Genomic DNA, 14,081 nt, shown 5'->3' with positions numbered 1-14,081 from the left:
ACAAAGATGCGTGGAGTAGATTTCAGCTCCTGGAATTCGGGGATTTGAAATCCTCACATCTTTAAGTTGCTAAGCTTGACAAATACTGCTTTATACCATTCAGCAATTTACTTCTAGGCGACACAAGTTCTCTCCTTTTTTGGCCAAGCTAAGTTGACTCTCATGATTTTATACCGAATCGGTTGCTTTGAAAATGACTGTCTTTGTGCTTCTGCCAGCTAATTGCAACACACCTAGGTTGGAATACAGAGGTAATTTCTGGCCTAATTGTTTAAACACAGCTTTAATTTTCTTCAAAATTGGGATATTTGCTGGAAGGACAATTCATTGCAAGTGTGAGCTCTTTGCTGAACAATTTCTGACATTCTGCATTATATTTCTTTTCTGCTGAGTATTCAAGGTAGCTTTTTAATCAAGGAGAGCTGCAAACCACAAAAGGAGCAAGTGCTCTTTTTTGTAACTTTAGAAAACTTAACAAAAACAAAATTTAGACACCATTTATAACCACCTCATTAGCACCACCTTATTGCAAAGCATTCAAAAGTATTATTAAAACACACCAGGTAGACTACCTTGCTACTGTTAAGCACAAACCTCAAGTCTATTTTCCTGGAAGGAGCCTCCAATGTTTCATTCTCCTGCTGATCTTAAAAGCTCTCTCCTATTCACAGGTGTTTCATTCTTGAAGCTAATTGAGCTTTCCCATACAGAGGATAATCCCTCAAATACTATTTAGGAAACAATAACTTTCAGCAGGGGTTTAGAGCAGGTAAACAATCTAATTATTGTTAATGTAATAAAAAGTGGCAGAAACTAAACGTAAGAACAGGAGAATCTGATAAAAATATAAAGGAAAGAATGGAAATTCTGGCAAAACAGTACATACGAATTAGTTACAAAGCAAAGGATGTAAAACTCTTTGAGCTGTAGAACAAAATATAGGAATATAACATTTGTAGAGAAAAGGGTGTATATTGCACGGTGCTTCAGAAAAATCCTGTTAACTTTGAATGTTAATAGATTATATGCATCTAATTAATTGAGATACATTTTGCTCTTTGTGGTGCAGTAATGTATTGATTTAAACAAAGTTAAGGACCCTCTGAAAGTCTTAAAAGAACTGACAGTACAGGCAGTCCTCGACTTACAATAGTTCATTTACTGACCATTTGAAGTTACAGTGGCACTGAAAAAAGTGGCTAATGACTGTTTTCACGGTTACAACTGTTGCAGGATCCCAGGATCACGTGATCATCTTCAGGGACTTCCCGACAAGTGAAGTCAATGGGGAAGCCATAATGTTTATTTAACAGCGGTGTTACTAACATTTAACAACTGCAGTGATTCACTTAACCAAGAAGTCCAGAAAGGTCATAAAATGGGGCAAAATTCACGTTAAGAATTTTGGGCCCAATCGTGGTCCTAAGTCAAGGACTACCTATATTTCTAGGTTTCTCTTCGTTATTCTGGATTACACAGTCTGGGTAACCTTGAAGATGAGAAAACAGATAAGCAACATCTCTTTGCAGGTTTTTCTTTTTTTTTTTTTCTTTTTCAAGGCAAGGAATTCTTCCTCAAACAATAAAACCAAACATTTTATTTGGTTACAAAATACCGGCACATACAAAGGTGAAACCAAGACTAAATGGATAAACTATGTCTCTTTGTAGGTTTTTCAGTTGCAAAGCTATCAAGCCCTCATGTGCTTTCTGAAAGCCTGCTTTTGAAAACTGAGCTGCAATGGCAGAACGTGGCACTTCCAGACAAAGCTGTGGGACGCCAAATCTGAAGTCCTCCTTGCTTCCCATTGGCATAGTTGATGGAACTAATGTCAGCTTTCTTCTTCCTCGGGCGGCTTCCACTGCCAGTGTTCAACTGTGGACAATTAACTTTGAGAATCTATGGAGATTCTCAGTCATCCAGGTCGTGGTTGTCCCAAAGCTGCTTTTTCAAAAGGCAACTGGACTTTGTTTTTCCTTGAAGACGTCTCGCTTCTCCTCCAAGAAACGAAGAAACTTCTTCAGTTCAGAAGCTTCAGAACCGAAGAAGCTTCTTGGATGAGAAGCGAAACGTCTTTGAGGAAAAACAAAACCCAGATGCCTTTTGAAAAAGCACCTTTGGGATTGAACCGGAGACCTTCTGCATTCAAAGCATTTGCTCTCCCATTTGCCAGCAGTAGTTAAACCTGCACACAAACCTGATTGCATCTCCAAATTTGGAGCTCCCATCTTCCCTTCCCGCTTATGCAAAATAAATATTGGAGAGGTAACATCTCAGGACAATATTCTAAGGAGGCTAACATTTATTAATGATAGAGGACAGAAGAGACTCCAATAAAACCATGCCTTCTTGGACCTTTTCCCACCACGAACTCTGGCACTTGTCCCTGGCAGGCATCTCCTCGCAGCAATTGTTTTTTTCTTCTGAACTGCAGTCCTCAGAGGGGTTACTCTGTTCTGCCTCAGTTTCCTCTTGGCTCTCAGTTTCTTCTCCCCATTGATCTAGTAGTGGATGTTCTGGGTTTTGGCACGGATCTTCTTCAAACTCACATTTGCCTCCTTTCTGCAAAGTTGGTACTTGCACGCCTATACTCTTGTTTTTCCATTTCTTGCACACCTGGACTTCCTTCCCTTCCACTTCTACCCCATCATCGTCATCCAGAAATATGTTTAAAGGCACATCTAGGTGAATACCCAAAGGGATCATTCTTTTCTTTCGGCAAGGATGTGTTGAACAGCAGCACTGAAGGGTCTTCGCATAAGTAGCCTTCGCTTTCTTTTGTTCCCGACATTTCGGCTTTTTCCCTCCTTTTGAGACTTTGGCCTTTTGGTAGGAAGTTGGCTTGTTCCTTTTTGGCGTGCCGAGGTTGCTACATATTGAAATTTTACACTGGGAGTTGTTCCTGTTGCTTGCAAGGGAGCCGGAGGAATTCTTCTTATATACTTCCTTTCTTTCGGTCCAAGTACAAACAGTAGAGGAACACTCGTCATCGCTCAGCTCGTCTTTACATCTTTGCCTCTTTCTGCCGCAAGGGGTTGATAGGGTTGCAAAACCAGGGGCTCCTTCGCATCCACTTTTGTTGCACAAACACTGGTTCTTCTTAGGGCATTTCCGCCCACGTGGAGAAGATCGAGGGCAAGCTAGACATGGGCCTTGGACTTGAACTGGCTTGCGGTAGCTCTGGGTGATGAACTCTGCCATAGAATAGGTGACCCCAATCTTCTTGGACAGCTGCCTTGGGGTCAGACCTAATTCCCGCCACCTGGTTTTGTCAATTTCCATTCTTGTTCTGCCTACCATCTACCCCATGTTCATGTCAGCTCCCTATGGTTTTTGCTCCCCATGGCTTCCTATGATCTACTAAGGCCAGAGGTTCTGTGACATCAGTAGCTGCAGAGTTGATGTCATAAGCATCACTACATTTAAGCTAGACTCCTGTAGGTCACATTTGTGTGTCTTTGGGGTTGAAGATCCAAGATCATGCTGGAAAAGATAAATCTTTTTTTAACAAGGTAATTCCTGGATTCTTGTTGTTGGAATCCCATCTCACATTTGCAAGAATGGACACACCCATTAGGTCTATTTTACCAGTCTAGGAAGGCCTTGCAATGATAACAACCCATTCAATCAAATGTATTTATATGTTCCCAAGTGTTGGTGATTTCAAAGAGATGTTTTTAGAAGACACTACGGCCTGCCATCATTCAGGAGAACATAAGAAGGGAAACATAAAAAGGGAGCTGAAGACGCATCTTGGATGAGAAGCGAAATGTCTTCAAAGAAAAACAAGAAAGTCCAGCTGCCTTGTGAAAAAGCATCTTTGGGATAAAAAGGGAAAGTCTGTCTGACCCTATCCATCTGTTAAAGGAGGGGGCTGATGTAAGAACTTTTTTCACCTCTGAACTAAATGTTTGACTCCAACTGCCCCTTATTCTAGCTCTTTAGAACCAAGAGAAGATGCAGGAGAAGAACAGGTGGCGTCAAGAGAGGAATCAGCCTGGAGTCGTTACGTTCTGGTCTAAGTCCAACCCCTCTTGAATTTGTATAGGAAGAGCATTAAATTAGCTTAACTGGAATTTAATGTGTTGTCCTGATTCTTCATACCTGCCAGAAGCTTCGTATGTCCCCATTCATTGAATGAAGCATTTATGGAAAATATTTGCCTGCTTGCATGTTTACATTAAGCCAAGTCATATTGACAAGCTCAAAATTAGTATTTCTCAACCTTAGCAACTTTAAGATACGTGGATTTCAACTCCCAGAATTCCCCAACTAGCATGACTTGAAGTTCACACATCTTAAAATTGCTAAGGTTGAGGAATACTGCTCAAAACTAACAAAAAATTAAAGCTGCCCATTTTAACTTGGCAAATTAGTCCAAACTGGTTCTCCAAATCTGAGCTTTTAGGTTCTACATTTGACCACACCGTAGCTCTATTTTAGTACAGTTTTAATGCAAGGTAAAAATGCGATGGCTTTCAGACTTCGTAACAACTACTACACTGGCCTTTCCCACCTCTTCACTTAGAAGCAGATTTATTTATTTAATTTCATTTCTCTCTCTCTCTTCTGTATCTTCAGAACCGATCGTAAATAGCTTTTGGGAGGTCCATCATAACCATTAATGGTCTCTAAGTGACGTGACTACCGCTAATATTTGATTCATAAAAAATTGGGTCAAATTTTGGTTGGAGACAAGTAAAAAAAAAGGGAGCTATTTTGTAGATGAACCCACAACTACAACCAAAACTGATACCGATTGATGACTGACGGCAGATACGTGAGGGCTGAAATTAATTTGAATGAAACCAAGACCAGGATATTAGAAATAGATGCCCCAAAGGAAAACAAAGCTATTGTTTTTCTCTCATTTCTCTTCCCTCTCCCTGAAGGTCTATTAAGGATAAAAATCTATTCATTAATAGTCCTAAGGACTTGAAAGCACCTCAGACAACGGAAACCTAAGAACAGAAAGATTCAAACCCACAGAAATAATAGAGTTGGATGCTCTACCTGTAGCCCTTGCTCTTTTTATAGGCAAGACAAGTGGAAATGCACATTTTGCTTTTGTTTTCCATTCAAATTTTAATTTAAAAAAAAAGTTAGTGAAAAGGAAGGAGCAAGACATTTTTCAAGTTACATATTCTTTTTTTCTTGGAGATGAAAGAATTAAAAAAAAATCACAAATAGAAAGATGGTAAGAGGCTGATGAGCATCTCTTTAGAAGTACAAGAAAGCGTATTTATTACATCATCAAAACTCAGAAGCCTCTCTGCTATGCTTGTATTTGCAGGCATCTCTGCCAGTAAACTCGCTTTATGGAATTTGTAAAGGAAAATACTGGCTTTATTTTTAAACCATAAACCAGGGGTGTCCAGCCTTAGCCACTTTTAGACTTGCAAACTTCCACTCCCAGAATTCCCCAGCCAGCATGGCTGGCTGGAGAATTCTGGGAGTTGAAGTCCACAGGTCTTAAAATGACCTGGTTTGGATACCTCTGCCATAAACCATCAGAATCGGGGGAGACAAAACACAGATGGAAGCTGCAAAGTGGTTAGTCCTGGAGATAACTCTGGTCAAAAAAGAAAAGGGGCACAGAAATGGGTGTCCTTTTTTTAAAAAAAAAAAAATGAAAGGGTTCCTCCAGTAACCCTGAGCCTTGTCCACATAGGCCCCGAGCAGCTGACAGCACCTTTATTTTTGTGAGAGTGTTTCACACTCTGAGGTGTACTGTGTATTTCTCCTTCCAGTTTACGTGAATTTTCTCCATAGATGTCTTCTCTCTCTCTTTTTTTTTCTTTTTGCAAAGAGTGGAAACCTGTCCCTCAAGTAAGGGACGGCTGTTCTCACTTGAAGGGGATTTGGGTAGCTGGAAGATCATTTCCGTGTGTGCAGCGTGTCTTGGAATTTGGTGCTGGTATATCGTAAATGGAAACCCTTCTTGTTTATGGTGTCATCTGAGTGAAATCTTACCATCACGGAGTCACCAGCAGAGTAGACCTCTTCCGGAGGCTAGCAGAAAGGGTAAGATGAAAGAGAAATGTTAAGGTGATGAGTGAGATAGCAATAGCAATAGCACTCGGACTTATATACCGCTTCACAGCGCTTCAAAGCCCTCTCCAAACGGTTCACAGAGCCAGCGTATTGCCCCCAACAACCTGGATCCTGATTTATCGACCTTGGAAGGGTGGAAGGCTGAGTCAACCTTGAACTGCTGAGAATCGAACTGCCAAACTGCAGGCAGCTGGCACTCAGCAGAAGTAGCCTGCAGTACTGCATTCTAACCACTGTGCCACCACGGCTCATAACTTGTGACCCCAGGATTACACAAAGTCCTTATAATCTTTTTGTTTTGTTTTATTTTGAGTGATCCTTGGTGCTCTTTGGACCCCAAGGATTCCTTATGTCAACCCTGAGCTGCAAATATTCTCCTTTTTTTTCAGTGGTTCCCAGACTTCCTTCATTACACCTCCTACACATGGTACTATAATTGCTCAAAACTGGCGATGTTCTTTCCTTCATTTTTGAAGTCAAGGACTACCTGTTATTATGAACAAATCATCTACAACAGGATGTGTGTTCAGTCTCCAGAACCTCCTCTTATAGGCTGATTTCATAGAAAGACGTAAAAAAAGGATTTATAGAGCCCATTAAAAGAACTTCCTCAAGACATAAGGCCACGTTTACATGGACAGACCTTACGAATCACAGCTGGACATCTTCTGTCTAATTAGCCAAAAGATACAAACCTGGAAGCTCCATTGTTCCAGAAATGAATTCCATAACAATGGAAATATCTGAATATATTGCCTCTTGTTTTCAAACCACAGGATACTAATGTTCCAAGCTATCTATGAAATCCCACATTTTAAAAAGAACATTGCCAGCCATCAACAATTTTGCAGAAAACATCATTCTAATCAGCGAGGGATGTCGGTGTCTCATCAATTCGTCACAGTGAATTAATTACACAAGGGCTTAATATTTTCACGTATTCTGCATCCATTTTTTTCCAAGGCCAGATGAACATTGTCATCATGTTTTTACGCCACACATAAGCACTGGGGGGGGGGGGGAGAGAAGAAATACGCAATACAAAACATCTCACCCCAGAGCCACAGTAACGTCCAAGACGTGGAGCTGTCCCATCATAGCCATCAAACAGCTCCATATAGTCATAACCACAATCAGCCTCTTCCTCAATTTCAAACGTTTGGAAGATGAGCTCAACCCCATAGCCTTCCTCAGCCACAATCACCCATTCACAATCGGAACCCCCAGGATAGTTGTTGTCCCCAAATTGCGCGTGGGAATAGAGATCCTTGGTTTTCACTTCAGCTCGCATCTGGCCCCCACACTCTGGAACCAACAAAATACACAAACATACGTTAGGGCAGTGGTTCTCAACCTTTTTAATGCCGCAACCCCCAACCGTTCGTAAGTCGAAGACTACTCAACCGGTCGTAAGTCGAGGACTACTCCACTGGTGCAGCACTGTTTGCAGAACGGGACTTTTGGCGGGCTCAGCAGGGCAGAGACAGCCTGGACAATTCCTGTTGGCTTTTGAAAGCCAATAGAATTAGACTCTATTCAAGAGAGTCTATTCTATGGGCTTTCAAAAGCCAATAGAATAAAAGGGAGTAGCACAGCTAAGGAAAAGGGGGGGAAAATGGCGGACTGCGTTGTTTGGCGACCCCCGTGAAATGGTCCTTCGACACCAAATGGGGTCCCGACCCACAGGTTGAGAACCACTACGTTAGGGACCTTGGTTAATCCAGAATTGGGTTAGAGGGAAAGGACAGAAGTCTACACACCAAGAAAGAAAACGGCCCCTTCCTGGTGGGCATGCAGTGCAATAGATAGAGTCTTCTAACTACATGAATACAAGTTCTAGATTTTTCCTAATGGGGAAAAAATGACTAGAAGTAAGGGAACCTGGCTTATTTATTTGTTGACCAGTTGATTTCTATAGCTGCTCATCTCAGCCAGCGATTCTGGGCAGTGTACTTCATAAAAACACAAGACAATTAAAATGAAACAGTATAAAAAGTAATACCGTATATGGTTGCCAAGTAAAATAATTGCCATACATATTAACATAGATGAGAAGTGGAGCCAATAATACACTCAGGCCCCATCAGGTCTTCACAGTTTTACGAAAGGCCAGCCGAGTCAAGGTCCTCTTGATCTCTGAAGAGAGAATGTTCCTGAGGGAGGGGGCTATGATAGAGAAGGCACATCTCATAGTCTCCACCAGTCGATATTCCTTGACTAATGGTAACCATAACATGCCCTGCTGGACTGAACTGGACAGCAGAAATACCCAGGAGAAGATGATCTCTTAGATAACCAGTCTCAAGTCATGAAAAGCTTTCAAGATGACAATCAGCATCTTAAATTCCCTTCAGAAACATACTGGCAGTCGATGCAACTCATGTAGTAGTGGCATTACATGTGTCAAATATCTACTATCCAATATCTACACATGTAAGCAATGGCATTATGTGTGTCACCATCTACTACCCTTGCACCCACGTTCAGCTGAAGCTTCCAAATGCTCTTTAAGGGCAGCCCTATGTAGATCCATTGCAGTAATCCAGTCAAGAAGTTGTGACAGTATGAGACATTGTAAGCAAAGCCTCATACTGGAACAAGAACAACTATTCCACAACTGTTTTCTGCTTTGATTGGCAGGAATCTTTGAAACCAGTAATCTTTCCTAACCTCTATATCTATCCTTTTTTTTAAGGTAGTTATCTGTCAATTGTTAGTGTTCTCATGTGCTCAAAGTCCTGCTGGTCAAATTAATGCATCTCAATTTTCTTTTACATTATGAAGGGAAACTGAAGAATGCAACATCTCCTGAAAATGTAATGTAATTCCACAAAGAGGCTCCCCAAAGATGTATGCATTTATTATGGGGAAGGGTGAAAGGTAGCAGTCCTGATCTACTAACAACTTTGAGCTGTGATGGAGGCAACATTGGAGGCATCTATCAGCTTTAGAAGCATTTTCCTCACTACAACTCTCTTTGAGTACTGCCAAAATTTAATAACGAACCAGCACTGAGGCTTACCTGATGTGTAGGCTGCCTCAAAGCCTTTCTTCTGAATAGAGTTGTCTGAAAAAAATCTGAGGAACATCCTGTTGCTAGTAGAGATGATAGGATCTGGTTCTTTAGGTCCACAAAATCGTCCCAGAACAGGAGCTTTAGCATCTTTTCCATTATAAACCTCTAGGTGATCATATGTGCATTCCTGGTGGAGTTCAATATCCAGCTCTCTGAAGGTCTGAAAAAGAATTGCTGTTAAAAAAAAAAAAAAGAGGAGAGAGTGCATGTACAATACTTTTGAGTCCTATGAAATAAATTTTAACGTAGAGAAAAGTTAAGGTTTACACTTAGGCAGGATAAACCAAATGTACAAGTAGAGATTAGCTGAAACCTGGCTCAAAAATTGAGAGGGATCTTGAAATCCTAGTGGACAATCATTTAAATATGTGCCAGCAGTGTGCGGCAGCAGCCAAAAAGGCTAATATGATCCATGATTGCATAACAGAGGCAAAGAGTTACGATTGCATGAAGTATTAATACTGGTTTATAAAACCTTCATAAGATCACACCCAGAATACTTCATCTAGTTTGGGTCACCAGATTGTATAAAAAGATGTTGAGACTTTGGGAAAAGTGCAGAAAAGAGCAACTAAAATGATTAAGGGCCTGGAGATTAAAACATATGAGGAACGGTTGCCGGAATTGGGTATGGCTAGTCTAGAGAAAAGAAGGACTAAGGGTGATATGATAGCAGTGTTCCAGTATTTGAGGGGCTGCCACAAAAAGGAGGGGGTCAACTTATTTTCCAAAGCACCAGAAGGCAAGACAAGAAACTAATCAAGAAGAGAAGCAGCCTAGAATGAAGGAGAAACTTCCTAACAGTGAGAACAATTAAACAGCGGTTCAGCTTGCCTTCAGAAATTGTGAGTGCTCCAACACTGGAGATTTTAAGAAGAGATTGGACAATCATTTGAAATGGTATAGGTCTCCTGCTTGAGTAGGGGGTTGGATTAGAAGACCTCCAAGGTCCCTTCCAGCTCTATTCTGCATTCTGTTCTATTCTTTTGTCAGCAACTAATGTTAATGGAGAATTACTTTGAACTGGGCATAGTGAGTTGCATGACATCACTTGTGAAATCAAATAGCTGGCCATCCTACATTTTCCAAATAATTTCATCTTGCCACTGGGAAGTTGTGTTCCCTAAGAATGTCAGACATGACTCACACCATGGAATACCAGTACATTTCAAATGCTTTGGACTTGAACTTCATCATGCCTACCTAGATATACTATTGGCTGGTTCTATGGTGTTATGAGAATTGAATCATGACGCCTCTGGCTGACACAATTGTGGGAAGAACAGTACACTGACATCCTCACAAATTTGGATGCCACTATCATATCTGAAATCGTGTAATCCGCAGAAGCCACGTGGGCAGGAGTTTTTGGATTAATCAAATGATGTGTGGGAGGACTATAGATGCTAACAAGGAGACATGTTGTTCAGATAATGCTTAAGTTAGGATTTTGCTTCCTGATAATTTTATTTTGTCCTTTTATAGTCTTTGATGCACAGCATGGAATAATAGTCCATTAAGGGAATGAGATCAGGATCTATTAATATTTGCACCTATTGTTATCTTACTATCTTCTTCCTGGTACTTTACCAATTTGATATGGTGTCCTGGTGTAGTTGTTATTGCCCAGGTACATTCTTTCTTGCTTGGGTATTTATCAGGCCAATTTGGACTGGTGATGGTTCCAGTGATGGATGTCATCTTATGATCACAGCCAGCTAGAAGAAAAACAAGTTCATAAATAGACATGTTCCAAAATATTTCCTTCCTATATCAATCCAGCTTGCATATATCCATCCAATGTAGAGTCACTGTATTGAGCCGTTACCAAATCTGACCTTATAGAAAGATGGCATCTTTCAACCAGGTTTAATCACACCTATTGAGCCATATTTATCTACCTGAACCATGTGTATTTATCAGATTAGCATTTGGCTTTCTATTATAGCATCTCAAGGAGAGATTTTTTTCCCCTAAGATCTGCAACCTTGAAACTCTTAAACGGAAACTGGAATTTTCTGTAAGTCAAGTACTGGTCTTGAACCGCTAATTGTCTCATCCTGCCCCCCCAAAAAATATGGGATGAAATGTCTAATGCACAGTATTTTCTTGGCTTAATTACTAGACCAAAACAAAATGAATGAATGAATGTCACGCAACATATTGCCATGTTGGATATGGAGAGCATCCACATAAGTAGACAACTTGACCCAAATAAGTTTTTTTTTTTTTGCATATGGAGTTTAGTGAAACATTATGATCGTAGTCTTTGGAGACTCAGAGCGGCAGCCCTTTTCATTAAGAAAATAAGGTGTAATACCTTCTTTACAGTCATGCTTGTTGTCATGTAGCACAAAGCCACTGCGGCACTGGCACTCATAGCTGCCAAAAGTGTTGAGACATTCATGCTGGCATCCCCCGTTATCCTTTGAACATTCATCTTTGTCTAGGAAAGAAATGTCAACTGCTTAGCAAGCTTCCCCATACCGAGTCACATGATCACTGCAGGTAACTTGACTACCTCCACATCAGCTCAGTAATTTTTTTTTTTAAAAAAAGACAATGTCTTGCATTTGAACTCCTTTCTTAAAATCTACGCCTTACCACCTTCTTTGTGGCCTCTTCTGTAGCAGGAAAGTAGAATTCAATGAAACATGGAGCCAGTTTATCCACTAAGCAGAACAAAATAGTTATTTCCCTCTTTTATTAATCTGGACCTATTAGGCACTGGAATTTCTCCAGTGCCTTTACAAATTATTTGCAGATAATAATGGAGTTGTCAAGAAGACTTCAGCCTAACTTTCTCCCTGGCACCAGAGTCTGATATATAAACTGGTTATCTCTTATCACTGTTTGTGATCTCCAGTTTAGCCTTGGTCAAATAAAAAAAATAAACTGTGGTCACTATTCTTAGGCTGTGCCTCTATAACTGCTCCTGTTGCCCTGATCCAAATTTGACTTTTTTTTAAAATGCAAAAATAAGCTATAAAACCACAGGCGGCTCCCATGCTTAGCCAACAACCAGGCTGATCTAGAGATAAATCTGCAAACACAACATCAGCATTCACCCCCAAAGAGTAGAAAGGACGAGAAAGCCGAATCGCACCCACAATTCTAGCCAACGAACAGCCGAAGTTCCATTTAGGTCTAGAATGGGCGTAACCATTACCTGCTTACTGGACAATTTAAAAACAGACACAGCGACAACAAGGAGATGCAGAAAAAGAGAACAGGAGATGGCATTCTTCTTTACTTAGCAACAGTAAATGTCACAGACACAATAAAAAAAATGCAAAAACGAAATCAGCTGGTCTCATAACAAACCAGAGAAATTAAACGCGTCAGGGCATTAATTAATTAATATTTTAAAAAATAATAACTATCAGTTCAGTCAAGTAAAAGACTTTTGAGGAGCATGGCCAGACAGTTGAACGTTGGCCCTTCTCTTGATAGTAAATGCTCCATGGTGTAAACACGGAGCAAAGAGAAGGAGGCACTCCCTGTACATGGGGAAGGAGGAACATGGGCAGTTTGGCTCCTTTGGAGTTCCTGAGAAACAAACAGAAGGGTAGCCGAGTTCATGATTAGGCTTTTGTGCGCTTCTTCAGACGAAATTTCAAGCCAGGAGGACGCATTTTAGGTTGCTGGACCTTTTCTGAAATGAGACGGGGGGGGGGGGGGAAGAAGGGGGGGGGGAAAGGTAAGAGAGAACGTTCATATAAATGAATAAAGTTATTTATTAAATCATCCATTGGAGGGGCATGCAGGAAAGAGGCCATACTCTTACAATAGCTATCAGAAACAGCCAAATGAAGAAGAAGCTAAGGTACAGGTTGGCATACCGTTATGGGAAGAAGACTGCCAAAAAGGAACAGCATTAAAATCTAGTAGAAGCCAGAGAGGAACTTATCAGCTGATTCAAGATAAACCGTCATTCTAACGCTTCTGGATAATCTTCAAAAGCAATAGCGGGTTATCTGACCCTTCGGAATAGAGAGAAGGGTTGGGATCCAGGAAGAATGTGCCTCAAATGCCAAGAATCCTTGGTTGACAAGACCACCTCATCAGACCAGCAAACTGATCTGTCCTGGTTGGGGATTTGGGGATGAAATGTAAGAGATTAGCTTTGAGAAGGGATCCCAAGAATATAGTCTTGAGAATTCCAAACAAGACATCAGGACTAAATACTCCTAGTTCAATTCCAGTTTCTAGGAATCAACAGCAGCAGGAGGAGGACCAAGGAAAAGAGCACTTTCGCAAGCCCCTTTTTAACTAAAACAATGAATTACACGGTGTTCCCAACTGGCAGGTAGGACTAAGGCCATACAGGTGAGGTAGGCCTATTAACCACTTTAAGATTTCAGCAGCCATTTTGAAACTGGTCCCTGTTAGTGTTGCAACCCGATTCCTGAAGGTCCCAATGATCTGGCTTGCATTTCTGTTTTGTGTGGTACTGCACAACTTTCACTAAAATTCTGGAGCAGCAAATCTACTACCGTCTAGATGTGTTGGACTACAATTCCCATTACCCTCAATGTCCACCAGATGGGGAAAATTGATATGATCCTGCATATTCATCATGAATGGATGCCACTGGTAGATACCAGTATAAAGGTATACAGAGATATACACGATAATACATAGTATAATACATGCAGAGGCTTATTACCAACATACAGTACCTCTATATTTAGCAAAATCTAAGTCCAATGTATGAAAAAAAGAACCTTGTTTTCCATTCTGGATACATTTTCTTTTGTCCTTTTAGAAATGAAAGAAAAAAAGGAGATGGGGCCACCAATTTTATCCATTGTGAGTCTTTTGGTGTTGACCTTAGGAGCCATGGTGGCGCAGCGGTGAGAATGCAGTATTGCAGGCTAATTCTGCCCACAGCCTGGAGTTCGATCCTGACCGGCTCAAGGTTGGCTCAGCCTTCCACCTTTCCAAGGTC

At 40.9% G+C, this 14,081-nt stretch overlaps 1 protein-coding gene across 4 annotated transcripts in view; it reads right to left on the bottom strand.

Annotated features, from left to right (window-relative positions):
• Nucleotides 1–5,070: 5,070 nt before the first annotated feature.
• The window catches only part of BMP1 (bone morphogenetic protein 1), an 83,561-nt gene continuing 74,550 nt past the window's right edge, over nucleotides 5,071–14,081 (bottom strand). For 2 of the 4 annotated variants that reach the window (XM_039354258.1, XM_039354257.1), the window contains 5 exons: nucleotides 11,451–11,576; nucleotides 10,721–10,848; nucleotides 9,077–9,290; nucleotides 7,109–7,359; nucleotides 5,071–6,012 (listed from right to left, as the gene is read on the bottom strand). In XM_039354258.1, the coding sequence (XP_039210192.1) occupies nucleotides 5,878–6,012; nucleotides 7,109–7,359; nucleotides 9,077–9,290; nucleotides 10,721–10,848; nucleotides 11,451–11,576 (854 nt within the window). In that variant the 3' untranslated portion in view covers nucleotides 5,071–5,877. Of the gene's footprint in view, nucleotides 6,013–7,108; nucleotides 7,360–9,076; nucleotides 9,305–10,720; nucleotides 10,849–11,450; nucleotides 11,577–12,358; nucleotides 12,786–14,081 lie in introns of those variants that run through there. The other 2 variants (XM_039354259.1, XM_039354260.1) reach the window with 2 other exon arrangements.

Source organism: Crotalus tigris, unplaced genomic scaffold, assembly GCF_016545835.1.
Source record: "Crotalus tigris isolate CLP2741 ecotype Arizona unplaced genomic scaffold, ASM1654583v1 scf7180000018549.3470463, whole genome shotgun sequence".
Lineage (NCBI taxonomy): Eukaryota > Metazoa > Chordata > Lepidosauria > Squamata > Viperidae > Crotalus > Crotalus tigris.
Note: the sequence above shows the minus strand (reverse complement) of the source record. Positions and strands in the feature narration are given on the sequence as shown.